We start from the raw sequence: 13,628 nt of genomic DNA, 5'->3' as shown, positions 1-13,628 counted from the left end.
TCATACTGTTTAAAGGGAATCTGTCCCCAGTTGTCACTAATAATGGGGAGAGGAGGGACACCAGAAGACAACAGAAGGGAGAGGACAAGAGAGAATTAGGCCTCAAGGCTAGGGAGAAGGGAAAGGTCACCTCCTAGGAAAGCCCTAGATCTGTCCCTGACTGTCCGTATGTATAGACCCTGAAGGTGGGAAAATACATACGCCGTAACCTAAACCCTAGGAGCCTTGAGAAACCCTAGAGGTCGTGAAAGGGAATGAGACTACTGTTTTTTTCCCAGATAAACGAACCAACGTCTCCCTGAGGCCTAGTAACAACACACACAAGGGAACAACCAAATACAAAGAGCAGTACAACTTATCTTATAGAAAATGGATGAGCGGGAACACACCAACTCTTCCAAATCCAGGCTGAGAATATCAACCGCATGGTATGAAGTGTAAAACCAAACTAAATAGGGAAGCAGTAATGACCTGCCAGCTGCATCTGACAAGAGGTGTGGTCATTACCAAACCACAACACTGAGAATCAAGAGACTGTCAGTCTCTCTGATCTTCTAACCTCTGTCATAGAAGGTACCATTACACCAGTTTATGGTGTCCTCACCATGGACAGCATAAACTAATGGCAGATGCGCTTAGCAAAAGCAGGGTCAATTTATTTATACGAAATGTGTCACAAAAAATATTTTCTGCCAGTTAATAACAGATAGGGACATATCTCCTTTTTTCTAATCAGTTTTTATTTTCTGATTGCAAATTCTCTATTCTATTTTCTGAACATGATTATGGGGGCAGCCATCTTGCCTGAGCTGTTCTTGGGATTTAGAGAGCATTAATAAAATAGCTTTACAGCCATATGACACAAAGACATAATCCATAGACACAATGGACAGAAAGGGACCTCACTGACATCTATGAGAGAGTTTTCTAGGCTGCCTGAGCTGTTCTTAGCATTTAGAGAGCATTAAGAAAACTTCTTTACAGCCATATGACACAAAGACATAATCCATAGACACAATGGACTGAAAGGGACCTCACTGACATCTATGGGATAGTTTTCTACGCATGACTTGTGCAGATGTCATTGTACAAGAAGAGAATAAATAAGCTCTGACAATCACCAATTGTGAATGTTGGATACTGCCTTATCTGTCATTCTAATACTGCCTGTAGTGATATCACCTGTACTGATATCCCCTCTGTGTATAGATAAGCAGATAACTGCAGACGAAGAAGTGGTCCCTATTATTATTATTCTTAGTGTTCAGTGCTAAAACTGCAGGATTTTATGGGTTTTGTTTAAATATAGATATTGACATGGAAAATTTAAAATAACATAACTAAAAATTCTTTTAAAATATATTAAACATAAAAATGTGATTTAACCACTTCCAGAACAGGCCATTTACCCCTGACCAAGCCTAATTTTTTTAATCTGACATGTGTAAGTTTATTTGGTAATGCTTTTACTTATCCAAGCCATTCTGAGATTATTTTTTCATGACATGTTAATGGTAAATTTGAGTCAATATGTTTTACCTTTATTTATACAAATAATCAAAAATTTACAGAAACGTTGAAAAAATTCACTATTTTCTAAATTTGAATCTATCTGCTTTTAAGACAGATAGTAATACCTCATAAAATACATATTAACATTCACCATATGTTTACTTTATGTTGGCATCAATTCAGTTCCGAGGTCAATTTGAGGAGCCTACATAAAAATAAAAAAACCACCCATAAATTACCCCATTTTAGAAACTATACCCCTCAAACTATTCAAAACTGATTATAGCAATGTTGTTTGCCATTTAAGTATTCCTCAGGAATTAAAGCGAAATATAGGTGAAATGTCAAAATGTAAATTTTTTTTTTGCTGATTTTCAGTAACATATGAGGTTTGTTCAGTTGTTAACCCTTCATATTTATTACCCTGCTTCTGCAGTTTACATAAAAACACCATATGTGGTTGTAAACTGCTGTATGGGCACACAGCAGGGCTCAGAAGACAAGGAGTACCATATGGTTTTTGGGGGACAGATTTTGCTGGAATGGTTGTTGGGCGCCATTTTGTATTTAAAGAGACCATGTGGAACTCTTACAGTGAAAACCCCCCAAAAGGTGACCAGATTTTGGAAACTACACCACCCAAGGAATTTTTGAGGGGTGTAGTGAGCACTTTGACCCAATAGGTGTTTCATAGAATTTATAACACTTGGCTGTGAAAATTAAAAATAATGTTTTTTGTTTTTTTTTTACAAGAAAATGGTGCTTTAGGCCCAAGCTTTCTTTTTCACAAGGGATAGCATGAGAATATCACCCACAATTTGCTACCCATTTTCTCTTGAGTACAGAAGTAACCCTTTTTTGGTCATAAGGGAAGAAAAGGAGCGGCTTCTGGATTTTCATGGAATTTGCTGAAATAATATTTAGGAGCTGTGATTTTTTTTTGGGTACATTTGGCTTTCTAATCGCTTTTTATCTAATTTTCTGGGAGGTGAGGTGGGCCAAAAATTTACTTCTGTCAGTGTTATTTTTTTTATGAGGTTTATGACATAATAACTTTATTCTGCAGGTTACCATTATATAGATGGTATTGCTGCATTCTTAATGCCCAGCTTTATAAAAACATCACATGATCTATCCCATCTCATTGGTTTCAAAGCTGAAGCCATTGATTGGGTTCATCTGTCATGTGTTGTCAATGTGGAGTTACTGTTGCAGTCAGGTAAGTACAGCCTGGCCAGGGGAACTGGAGTGCCAGTATGGGATCTGTCAGGCAAGTACTTACCAGTTCTTTATTGCAGGCGGATCCCAAGGGTTGTCCAGGGGAGGACACTGGACAACCCCTTTTAGGGATTTCCAGGACTGACTGATCCCAGTTATTGGGATCGAACAGTTCCCGCCTGATAATTGCCTGCTGTGCTAGCCTGTGTAAAAAGGTCTTTAAAGGGAACCTGTCACCTGGAAAAGACAGTTTACACTAATCACAGTACCTTAAAGTATCTCTCATAGAGTGCCCAAAGATGTATTCATATCTTCTTTCTGCGTTGTGCTGTCTCATAAAATCGACTTATAAAACTGTGTTTGGCACCTTTTTGAAGTCGCGCTGAACTCACGGGGGCAGCGGCCTCCTTGACTCAACTGTCGGATAAGCCAGCACCTATGCCGCTCCTCCGCATATTGATGGACATTTTTCCCTGTAGCCGTGACCGCGCTCTTCTCGCGCATGTGCCGTGCGCGTCCTGCCGCAGCGCGATCCCAGCTACAGCTCCCTCCCTCCCTGGCATCTGCATGTTCACTCCCTCCCTGGCATCTGCAAGCAGGCAGTGATCGCGCTCACGCCGCAGGGGAGAAGCGATGGGCGCGAACGCGCTGTATAGGAACGGCGCAGTGAACAAGAAGATGCCAGGGAGGGAGCCGTAGCCAGGATTATGCTGTGGCAGGACACGCACGACACATGCGCGAGAAGAGCGCGGTCACGGCTACAGGGAAAAATGTCCATCAATATGCGGAAGAGCGGCATAGGGGCGGGCTTATCCGACGGTTGAGTCAAGGAGGCCGCTGCCCCCGTGACTTCAGCACGACTTCAAAAAGGTGCCAAACACAGTTTTATAGGTCGATTTCATGAGACCGCACAACGCAGAAAGATATGAATACATCTTTGGGCACACTATGAGAGATACTTTAAGGTACTGTAATTAGTGTAAATTGTCTTTTCCAGGTGACAGGTTCCCTTTAAGCAAAACTCTAAACAAGCACTGTATTATATGTGAGCTTTTAACATATGCATCAGTGAATATAAATATCCCGAAGTTTAAGAAAACCTATGGTTGGCTGGATGCATTATATTATGTTCTATTTTATTTTTAATTTCACTAGGCAGCGACAGGAACATCATTAGATCTTTATCAAAGAGGAGACATAACAATATTGAGATTCCAAGCTATCATTTCAACTCAAGACATTGGTAGAGAGCAACAAAATGTTTATGATTTGTATGCATTATCTTTGTAGGAGTCTGCATATAACGTAACTTACAGCAAACCTGAACTGTACAGTATATATTATTCGAAACATACCAAAACATCCTTTTTCAGACATATTTATACCTTTAGGTTTCCTGCTGCCGTCAGGACTGATTTAACAGCCCTCATTCCATAGTCATAATGATGCTGGGAAGACAGCTGTTCCGAACATAGACGATATGTTGCCACAATTTTCACCGATAATGGTCGAGCTGTCACAAATCCACAAGAGTATAAGACTATTTCAGCAATCATGGCATAATCAGGTACCATCATGGCAACAGTTCTGAAAAGAGCCTGTTTGTAAAATGAGAATTAAGACTTAGATTGAATGCTTAATGTAAGAGTAGTTTTTATAGTATATATGATACCACTATCATTATCAAATTATGCAAACATCTGACATCAGTAAAATAAACAAAAAAAGTCACTAATTAAACAAATAAAATATCAAAGCTTTATTAGATCTCATATAGTTAAAGACACTTATAAAGCGGCAAATCACAGACAATGAAACACCATTACAGGTATAAACAGTTTAGGTATACAACACATTATAAGCTAAGTCATATACAGGTTAATAAATTAATTTGCTACCATTGTTATTTCTGAAACTCTGCATTTTGTGAAATGTTTGCATGCTGCTGTGGTGAAAAGGTATCGTGAGAACACAAAAGGCACCATTGTGAAAAAGCGAGGTGGAAACTATGGAACACCACATGCAGTTGATGTGAACATCAGCTATAAAGGTGCACGAAAGTGGACCGACATGCTACACTGGAGCAGCTCACCGCCAAAATGAACCAGGGGGATACCAGACAGGTGTAATGCACCCGGCCGTAGCAGTTTTTGCAGTCCACAAATTGAGGATCTGTAAATTAGTATACCAGCTGAGAGCCTGCAGACATTTTTTTTCATTTCTTCATAAATGTCCTAACCTCGTCCATAAAATGGACAAGAATAGGACATGTTCTATTTCTTTTGCGGTCCGTATCCCACGAGAACAAAAACCACGGTAATTTGCATGAGCCTTAAAACAATAGTTCAGTGAACCCTACTATGTATGGGGCCCATGAAGCAGACAGTCACTGCACCTCTGCTTTTCAAGTTTCATCAGCAGAAAGAGCCTCAATTTTCATGGCAGTATGGGAATTGTTCCTCCGCTGATTGGCAAAGGGTTGCCCTTAGAGACGAGCAAATTTCTCCGAAAATCAATTTGGCTGCTTTGCCAAATTTCCTGAAATTCGTGAATCGTGTTAAAAAACAACTATTTCCTGGCCGCAGAGAGACTGTACAATGGTGTAGAACACTGTGCCTTACAGTAACACGCATAGGGAGTCTGCTGTGGTAGTGAAACAATATTGTGAGTCAGTATGACATGCAGATGACAGGCGTCGCTCTTAGAATCACTGCACTCTTCACTTATTTGGGAAGTTATGGGGCCAAAACTGACCAATTGTAAACTCAGCCTTACAGGTCAATGTTAGCGCCAGGTATAAAGAACCGTGGTGGTGGTCCAGAGGCACTGCAGTCTGTATTCATCTGAATTACCTTCTTTGCTGTGGTTTATCCCCTTGACTTATGTAAGGCTTTGACATACTTGCCATCTAATTATTGCATGGGTGTTTATATAGAGGACAGACTTTTGTCTACCTGTTTACCTAGTGGTGTGTATATGTGGGGTTCTACTTTAAGATCTCCCACTATTTTTGGTGCCCACTTATTTGATGGCAAGTATAATGGAGATGTGAAACTGCAGGGAGGGATTGATGCTAATTTTGTACTTGTATTTATATGAATGTTTCCTTACTTTCATTCTGCGTTGACTATGTGACCTGTACTGGTCACTGACACATTTTGGATCCATTTTATTGATGATGATTAGCATTATGTAATTTTTTACAGATGTATTTGAAATAAAGATGCTATTTGATATGTAATAATGGTGTGGTGTCGTGGTGTTGTATTTGATTAGGACCACACATTTGCTGTGTTATATTGGATATACTGTTTGGTGTATAAAGAACCAAGCAGAGGCCCAAGATCTTACTAAAGTGTAAAAGAGCGCACTCCGTCGTCAGCTGATTCCACATAGATGTCTACAGAACCTGTTCTATTAAACGCTTATACAAGTAAAACCCCCCGACAGAGTGGAGAGGGTGTCAGCAGTAAGTTTGTGTTGACGTCACTGATTATTTTGCCCTTCCTCTGATACGTCAGAACAATAACTCCCAAAAAACGGATCCTGTATGTTGAGCATCCACCTTCACTCGGTCAGCATTTGGTCAGTAATCCATCAGTATTGCTAAAGACAAAGAAAACAAGAGTGGATCCAAAACAGATGACACGTGAATAGAGTATGTGTTTTGTATCCACCCCTGCTTTTGGCTACCAAATCATAAGCCAATTCTGATAGGGCCATACAGGCCTTAAAGCTGCTACATAGACAAGATCTATTTTGCGTCTCATTTTTCCTTCCTTCTGACAGATCAGAAGAAGGGTCAAATAAATGATGATGTCAACAAGGCCAAAAAGGGACACTAGTGGCCCAGTCACAGAGTAGGGAGGGTGGGAACATCATGAAAAGACATAGTGGTGAGGTGGCAGCAGCATGAGGAGACATAAGAGTGTCCCAGTGACATAGTGTTGAAGTAGCAGCAGCATAAGAAGACCACAGAGTGGCCCAGTGACATAGTGTTGAGTCAGCAGCGGCATGAGGATACCACAGAGTGTTGATGTGGCAGCAGCATGAGGCGACCACAGAGTGGTGATGTGGCAGCAGCATGAGGAGACCACAGAGTGGCACAATGACAGAGTGTGGAGGTGGCAACAGCAGCATGAGGAGACCTGAGTGGTGAGGTGGCAGCAGCATCAGACCACGGAGTGACCCGGTGACAGAGTGGGAAGGTGGGTGGCAATAACAATACTCACAGATGATTATGGGTGTAAGAAGGAGCACTTGGCGTCAGATGTGTGGCATCAGGTGGGTGGCATCCTCATAATAGTAGCTTTAGCAGATACCCAGAAGAAACCGGACCCTTGTCAAGGTTTGGGTGAGGCAGCATGGATGATCTAATCTGATTCATCAGGCATTGGTGGGTGGAAATCCTGTTTGGCTGCCCAGAAGTCCAGTGGATCTTCAATGTGGGGTAGAAGAGTGCTGTCCAAATATGCCACCACCTGCTGGTTCCGGTTCTCCAGGTCTAGCTGCTGCTTCTGGTGAGTAGTTTCTTCACTAGGCGGATGAAGAAAGCTGCTCATCAGCGACTCTAGACTCAAGCTGCTGCTAATGATGCTGGTACTGACAGGCCAGGGACGATCTGGGCGCCTCCAGTTCCCGAGGTACTCCGGCCTGCTCTTTCCCAGTCAGAAAAGATCAGGGCCTTGAGGGCTGCCTCATAGAACTGAAGGAATGTCCCTGCGTTTCCAGCGCTCCGGGACAGCACAAAAGAGTTGTACAAGGCAACCTGCACCAAGTAGACCGCAACTTTTTGGTACCATGCCCGGGTTTTGCGCAAGGCGTTATATGGCTTGAGTACTTTATCAGAGAGATCAACTCCTTCCATATACCGATAGTAGTCGACGATACAATCTGGCTTGAGTACCTCGCACAGGGACAGGGGTGATTCCATTACCATAATTTGTGGACAGTACAAGGACATCCCTCTTGTCCTTATATTTGACCAGCAACAGGTTTCCAGTGGTAAGGGCACAAGTCTCACCCCTGGGGATAGGTACCTGGAGGGGGTGGGCAGGGAGGCCACGTTGGTCCCACAAGCAGACGTGGATCTGGCGGCGAGAGACCGGAACAAGGGCATACTAGTATAAAAGTTATCCACGTACAAGTGATAACCCTTATCTAGCAGTGGGTGCATAAGGTCCCACACAAGTTTCCCGCTAACACCCAGAGTGGGGGGACATTCTGGGGGTTGAATACAGGAATCTTGCCCCTCATACACACAAAACGTATAAGTGTGCCCTGAGGTACTCTCACAAAGTTTGTACAACTTCACGCCATACCTCGCCCGCTTTGAGGGAACATACTGGCGGAAAATCAGTCTCCCCTTGAAAGCAATGAGAGACTCATCAACCACGACCTCCCTTCCAGGTACATAGGCCTGTACAAATTTGGCCCCAAAGTGATCGATGAGCGGCCTGATTTTGTACAGGCGGTCATAGGCAGGATTACCTTGGGGGGGACATGCTGCATTATCTGAATAATGCAGGCATTTCCGGATGGCCTCAAACCGGGTACGTGTCATGGTCGTACTGTAAAGTGGGGTCTGGTAGAGGACATTCCCACTCCAGTAATGCCTGACACTAGGTTTCTTGACTAGGCCCATGTGCAGCACGAGGCCCCAAAATGTCCTCATGTCGGCTGCACTGACAGGGGTCCAGCCACCGGGCCTAGCAAAAAAGGAGCACGGGTGTTGAGCTACAAACTGTTGGGCGTACAGGTTTGTTTGCTCCACCATTAGATTTACAAAGTGGTCACTGAAAAAAAGACTAAAAGTAGTCGTATTCCGTGAAGCCCACTGTGGAAATCTGGATTCCAGTTTGGCCTACAAAATCAGGAATCACGGGCTCAAAACGCTCTGGGGTACACCAGACAAGTTCACCGACAGGGGGCTCCAGTGGATTTAACTGGTGGGCTGGAAAACTAGAACGAGCGCCAGAGCTGCTCGTACTAGGGTGGGCCACAGGGTCCCTAGCATGGCGGTCCCCTTGCTTTGCCTGGTGGGGGGGCTCATCATTATTGCTAGATGATGAGGAAGCGGATGACAATAGGAAAGTGGGGTCATCCTCGTCCTCACTAGGACTCTCGGACTCGGAGGCAAGCTGGGCGTGTGCCTTGTCGGCCGAGAACATCCGGTGGGCCATAGGGGAGTGTGTATCTGCGTGCGTGTAAATCTTTATTCAGTCTGCGTATGTGTAGGGGCACGGGTGTTCGCAAACTCACCCTAAACCTAACAGACAAAAAAATAATAAAAAGACTAACCAAAAAAAAGGTAAAAAAATGTGAAAAAAAAAGAAAATAAAATTCAAAACCGCTGATCAACCGTCCGAAGTTGATCAGCGGTGGGGTGTGAGATGCACTAACAGTGGCCGGATGCTAAGAGTTCCGGCCACAGTCAGCGTACGCACAAAAACAAAACAAACAAAAAAAACTGCCTGCGCCCCAAAAAAGTTGTTGGGGGGGCAATCTGCAGCACCCCTGGGGGGGTCTAGGGTCACAAACTTTTTTTTTTTTTTTTACTTCCACTAACTTTCCCTTTTATATCCCTGCCTAACCCAACCTTTCCCTAAGTACCCGATTGAACAGATGGGGGGTGCTGGAGCACATATGGGGTGCTGGGCACAGATGGGGTGATGCCTGGACAGATGGGGGGTGCTGAGATCCGACGACGTGCAGCGCTCCTCTCTCCTCTGCTGCCCGGACACAAAAGGAGGAGGAGAGGAGCGCTGCTCTAATTTGAACCGCCCGCCCACCTACCAATCAGAGCCGATTGTGAGAGGTGATGTCACATCACCTCTCAGGATCGCAGGATGGTGATTGGTGGTGTAATATCACACCACCGATCACCATCCTGTTCCGGGTTATCGGGTCCTCAGAGACCCGAATAATCCGGAAACGCAGCAAACTGCAGGTCTGAATTGGTTTGCTGCGATCGCCTACACGGGGAGGGGGGGGGGGCACCGGGTTCAAATCACCGCCCGCCGATTGTTCAGTTCGCTCTATGGATGCTGCAGCCACCCACCCTCCAGCAGCTGTGGGATGTAGCTGTGGGGGATGAGACCGGTGAATGCTGTGTCTCTTAATTTTTGTTTCCCTGAGCTCAACTTGGGGCAAGCAGTGTGCAGATTTTGTATGAATTCATAAAACTGTTTCCTCCAAAGAGAGCCAAACAGAAAGGAGGAGGCAGAGCACTCTGCTTCTGTTTCTTCATTTTAGCGATCGGTGGGAGTCTCAACTTCTGGAAACCCACCAATCAAAACTTCGGACTTCTTAACTTACAGTATGACAAGTCAGAAGTTTGTTAAAATGATGTGCCCGTAATTTCTTATGCTATGTTATGTCTGCTGCCTCAGTAAAATAGACTACCGAACATACCGCTAAAGACAAATTTCCCAAATCATTTTCTAACACAAGTAAGTGATATCCTTTACACAAGTACAGAATAACTTTTCAGTTATTCCTCTTAAAATCTTTACATAGTTACATAAACAAAATGAGGGAAAACCAAGTGCAGGAATGTGCCCATATTAGAGAGGGGTCTTTACTTCTTCTCTCTGTTATTTTGGATATACTCTTGGATACTCGAAAGGGTAAGTGCAACTGAGTTGCCATGTCTTTGTAATATTATACCAGCAAAGAATGGGTTTTCTTATAGAACGGTAAGGATGTTGTAGACTATGAAATGATGTCTAGCCTAGACTGGCTTATTATATGAAGTATTTCATTTTCCACAAAAACCACATAATTTCTAAAGCAATAACAATATAAAGAACAAAATTAGAAGCAATACCTTAAGGTTGTCTGGTAGCTCAGAACGCCCAGCATAGCCAGGATTCATGGTGATAAAGACTGCACATGTGGGGTTCAGTTTTAGTTCTGTACCCTCAAATACTAATTGATCTGAGCCTGTACTGATACCTGAAAATATACAAATTATTATGGCTTAATAATACTGCAACACTTCTGTTTTGAAATCACATAATATATGAATAGGTGGTACCTCTTTGAATTGTAAGTATTTGCTGTGCAACGACTGATAGCACTTCTAAATCGATTCTGTTAAATTCATCAAAGCAAGCCCATGCACCACAGGAAAGTAAACCCTGAAATAAACGTGAATATATGTAATCTACACATACTGTGCCCACAAATTTACATGAAAATGAAAGTTCCAAGTAATATCTATTGAATGGCTAAGAGTCTTGTACAGAAATGTACTGTACCTACATAACCACTTTCAACGTAACACATAAAGATGCTTGATATGTCAGAAGAAAAATATAAAATGCCATTTTATGTACAGTACATTTAAAATGTTAAAAACGGTAGACCCCGCATATGTACCTCAAAGATAAAATGGAGCCACCATCACCTAATGGTCTAGGAGCTCATCCTAGAACAGGTAAAGAGCAGTACAGTACCGTACTACTAGACAGCCACCCAGTGCATGCACATCAGTAATACAGGTGTTCACATCATTATTCAGACACATACTGTACTGTAGAAAAATATATGTAGGCAAATCACTATGTCCTGTCCGCAACCAGCTATACGTTTACAGCTGTATATTATAGCTGACAACCTGCTGCAATGGCCAAGATCAGAAATAACATTGATCCAGCCATTTAACCCCTTCGATGCCATGGTCAATAGTAGTGCAGTGTATTATATTAAATGATCACAGAATCATATGTTCAGTTCCCCTACTGAGACAAGTACTAAACTTGCAAAATAAAAAGGTTCTAGAAATGTCCAATGACAGGTTCCCCTAAGGGTCCATTCAGAAGTCCATAGGTGTTTTGCGGTCTGCAAAACGCGGATCCGCAAAACACGGACACCGGCAATGTGAGTTCCGCATTTTGCGGACCGCACATAGCCGCCACTATAATAGAAAATGTTTTTTCTTGTCCGCAGTTGCGGACAAGAATAGAACATATTCTATTTTCTTCAGGAACGGAAGTGCGGATCCAGACAGCACATAGTGTGCAGTCAGCATCCGTTCCGGCCCCATTGAAAATGAATGGGTCCGCACCTGTTCTGCAAAATTGCGGAACGGATCTGGATCCAAGTTGCAGATGTGTGAATGGACCCTTAAACATCGTTTCCAACTGTCAAATGTGTCAAAACTGTCCGGGGACCGAAATGAGTGGGGATAATGGAAACCCTACCCAAATTTGTGCGATTCGGCAGGGTCTGTCATTCCAGGGTGGCTTGTCTTATATACTTGTCTTATATTTGACCAACTGAAACAGTGCTAAATGTGCTTCAAATAAAAAATGTTTGAATTTGGAGGGTACTATCTCTCCATAATAGGCATGAGGAGAGATAGTACCCTGCTCTGCACTGATGAGGGGCAATCATCCAGAAATAGCTGTCTGCAGATGAGGTGCCTGCTTATTTAATATCCAAGTCATGTCTCAAGGCCTATTTAAAGGGTTGAAAATTGACTTAAAGGATAGCTGCCTTACATCTGTTTGAATTTGGACAAACATGAAATGACATACCCAAATTTTCATGCAAAAATTATGCCCATAACAGAGGTGTGTAGACCCATATTTGATACATTTCAATGATAATACCATTGACTCACTTGATTAACATGATTCTAACACATTTTAAACTTTCTGTTGGGCTCTTGTTGAGGGGTACCTTATAGTAAGTTTGGGGCTTAGTAATTGACATGGGATACCTTAAAAAACTTTCCTAATGCAAGGTAATCCAGTCCATCGGAACAATTGAAAACAACACACTGCTTTGCCACAGCTTTTGCCAAGTCCTTGGTAGTTTCTGTTTTTCCTGTGCCAGCAGGTCCTTCAGGAGCACCACCCAAGTGAAGATTGAGGGCACCAAATAAAGTTCTATTATAAAAAGAAAGATTATAAAGTTATTTCTAACATTTGTTCTTTACACACAATTGTTATTCTCAAACATTCAGTTTCAGTACAGATATACAATAGAGGCAAAATATAAAGTAATTCTAAAATAAGGACTAGGAAAATGTCATTGGACAGGTGAACATTGACTCCTGCGTGTTGAATCACAGGAATTAATAGCAAAATTGGTCTCTCCTTTCAGCTCTAACAACCTCTGTAATTTTTTTGTTGGTGCATGTCAGAAAATACTTTTTTGGTGTATGTCAAAGAATTTTATTTTATTTTTTTATGAATGTATCACATATTCCAGGCATGCTCAACCTGCGGCCCTCAAGCTGTTGTAAAACTACAACTCCCACAATGCCCTGCTGTAGGCTGATAGCTTGCAACAGCTGGAGGGCCGCAGGTTGAGCATGCCTGACATATTCTTTTTGTTAACAATTAAAGAGGGTTTTCAGGAATAGGGTAGTTCATTGCTGTAGTGACATGCCTGACTACTTCACAAGATGTCGGGGGCCATTAACAAGCTGGAGCAACCAGATGGAGTAGTTGATGATGCCAGACTCAAAGACCATTGGGAGCACAGAAGCAGTGTTGCTAAAATAGTGGGGAATGATTTATGTGGCACTATATCAAGTGCTTTGGAGAAGTCAAGATATAGGACATCCATTGGCTCGCCCAGGTCCAGCCTAGAGCTTACCTCCTCATAGAAACTGATTGGATAAGGCCCCTTTTACACCGGCGAGTATTCCGCGCGGGTGCAATGCGCGAGGTGAACGCATTGCACCCGCACTGAATCCCGACCCATTAATTTCTATGGGGCTGTTCACATGAGGGGTAATTTTCACGCATCACTTATGCGTTGCGTGAAAATCGCAACATGCTCTATTTTGTGCGTTTTTCACGTGACGCAGGCCCCATAGAAATCAATGGGGTTGCGTGAAAATCGGAAGCATCCACAAGCAAGTGCAGATGCGGTGCGATTTT

At 42.9% G+C, this 13,628-nt stretch overlaps 1 protein-coding gene across 2 annotated transcripts in view; it reads right to left on the bottom strand.

Annotated features, from left to right (window-relative positions):
* The window catches only part of DNAH7 (dynein axonemal heavy chain 7), a 518,555-nt gene that overhangs the window by 342,588 nt on the left and 162,339 nt on the right, over window positions 1–13,628 (bottom strand). For both annotated transcript variants that reach the window (XM_044302717.1, XM_044302716.1), the window contains 4 exons: window positions 12,458–12,626; window positions 10,769–10,871; window positions 10,559–10,686; window positions 4,116–4,328 (listed from right to left, as the gene is read on the bottom strand). In XM_044302717.1, coding sequence (XP_044158652.1) covers window positions 4,116–4,328; window positions 10,559–10,686; window positions 10,769–10,871; window positions 12,458–12,626 — 613 coding nt within the window. The remainder of the gene's footprint in view (window positions 1–4,115; window positions 4,329–10,558; window positions 10,687–10,768; window positions 10,872–12,457; window positions 12,627–13,628) is intronic.

The sequence above is a fragment of the Bufo gargarizans genome, chromosome 8 (genome assembly GCF_014858855.1).
Source record: "Bufo gargarizans isolate SCDJY-AF-19 chromosome 8, ASM1485885v1, whole genome shotgun sequence".
In the NCBI taxonomy this organism is placed as follows: domain Eukaryota; kingdom Metazoa; phylum Chordata; class Amphibia; order Anura; family Bufonidae; genus Bufo; species Bufo gargarizans.
Note: the sequence above shows the minus strand (reverse complement) of the source record. Positions and strands in the feature narration are given on the sequence as shown.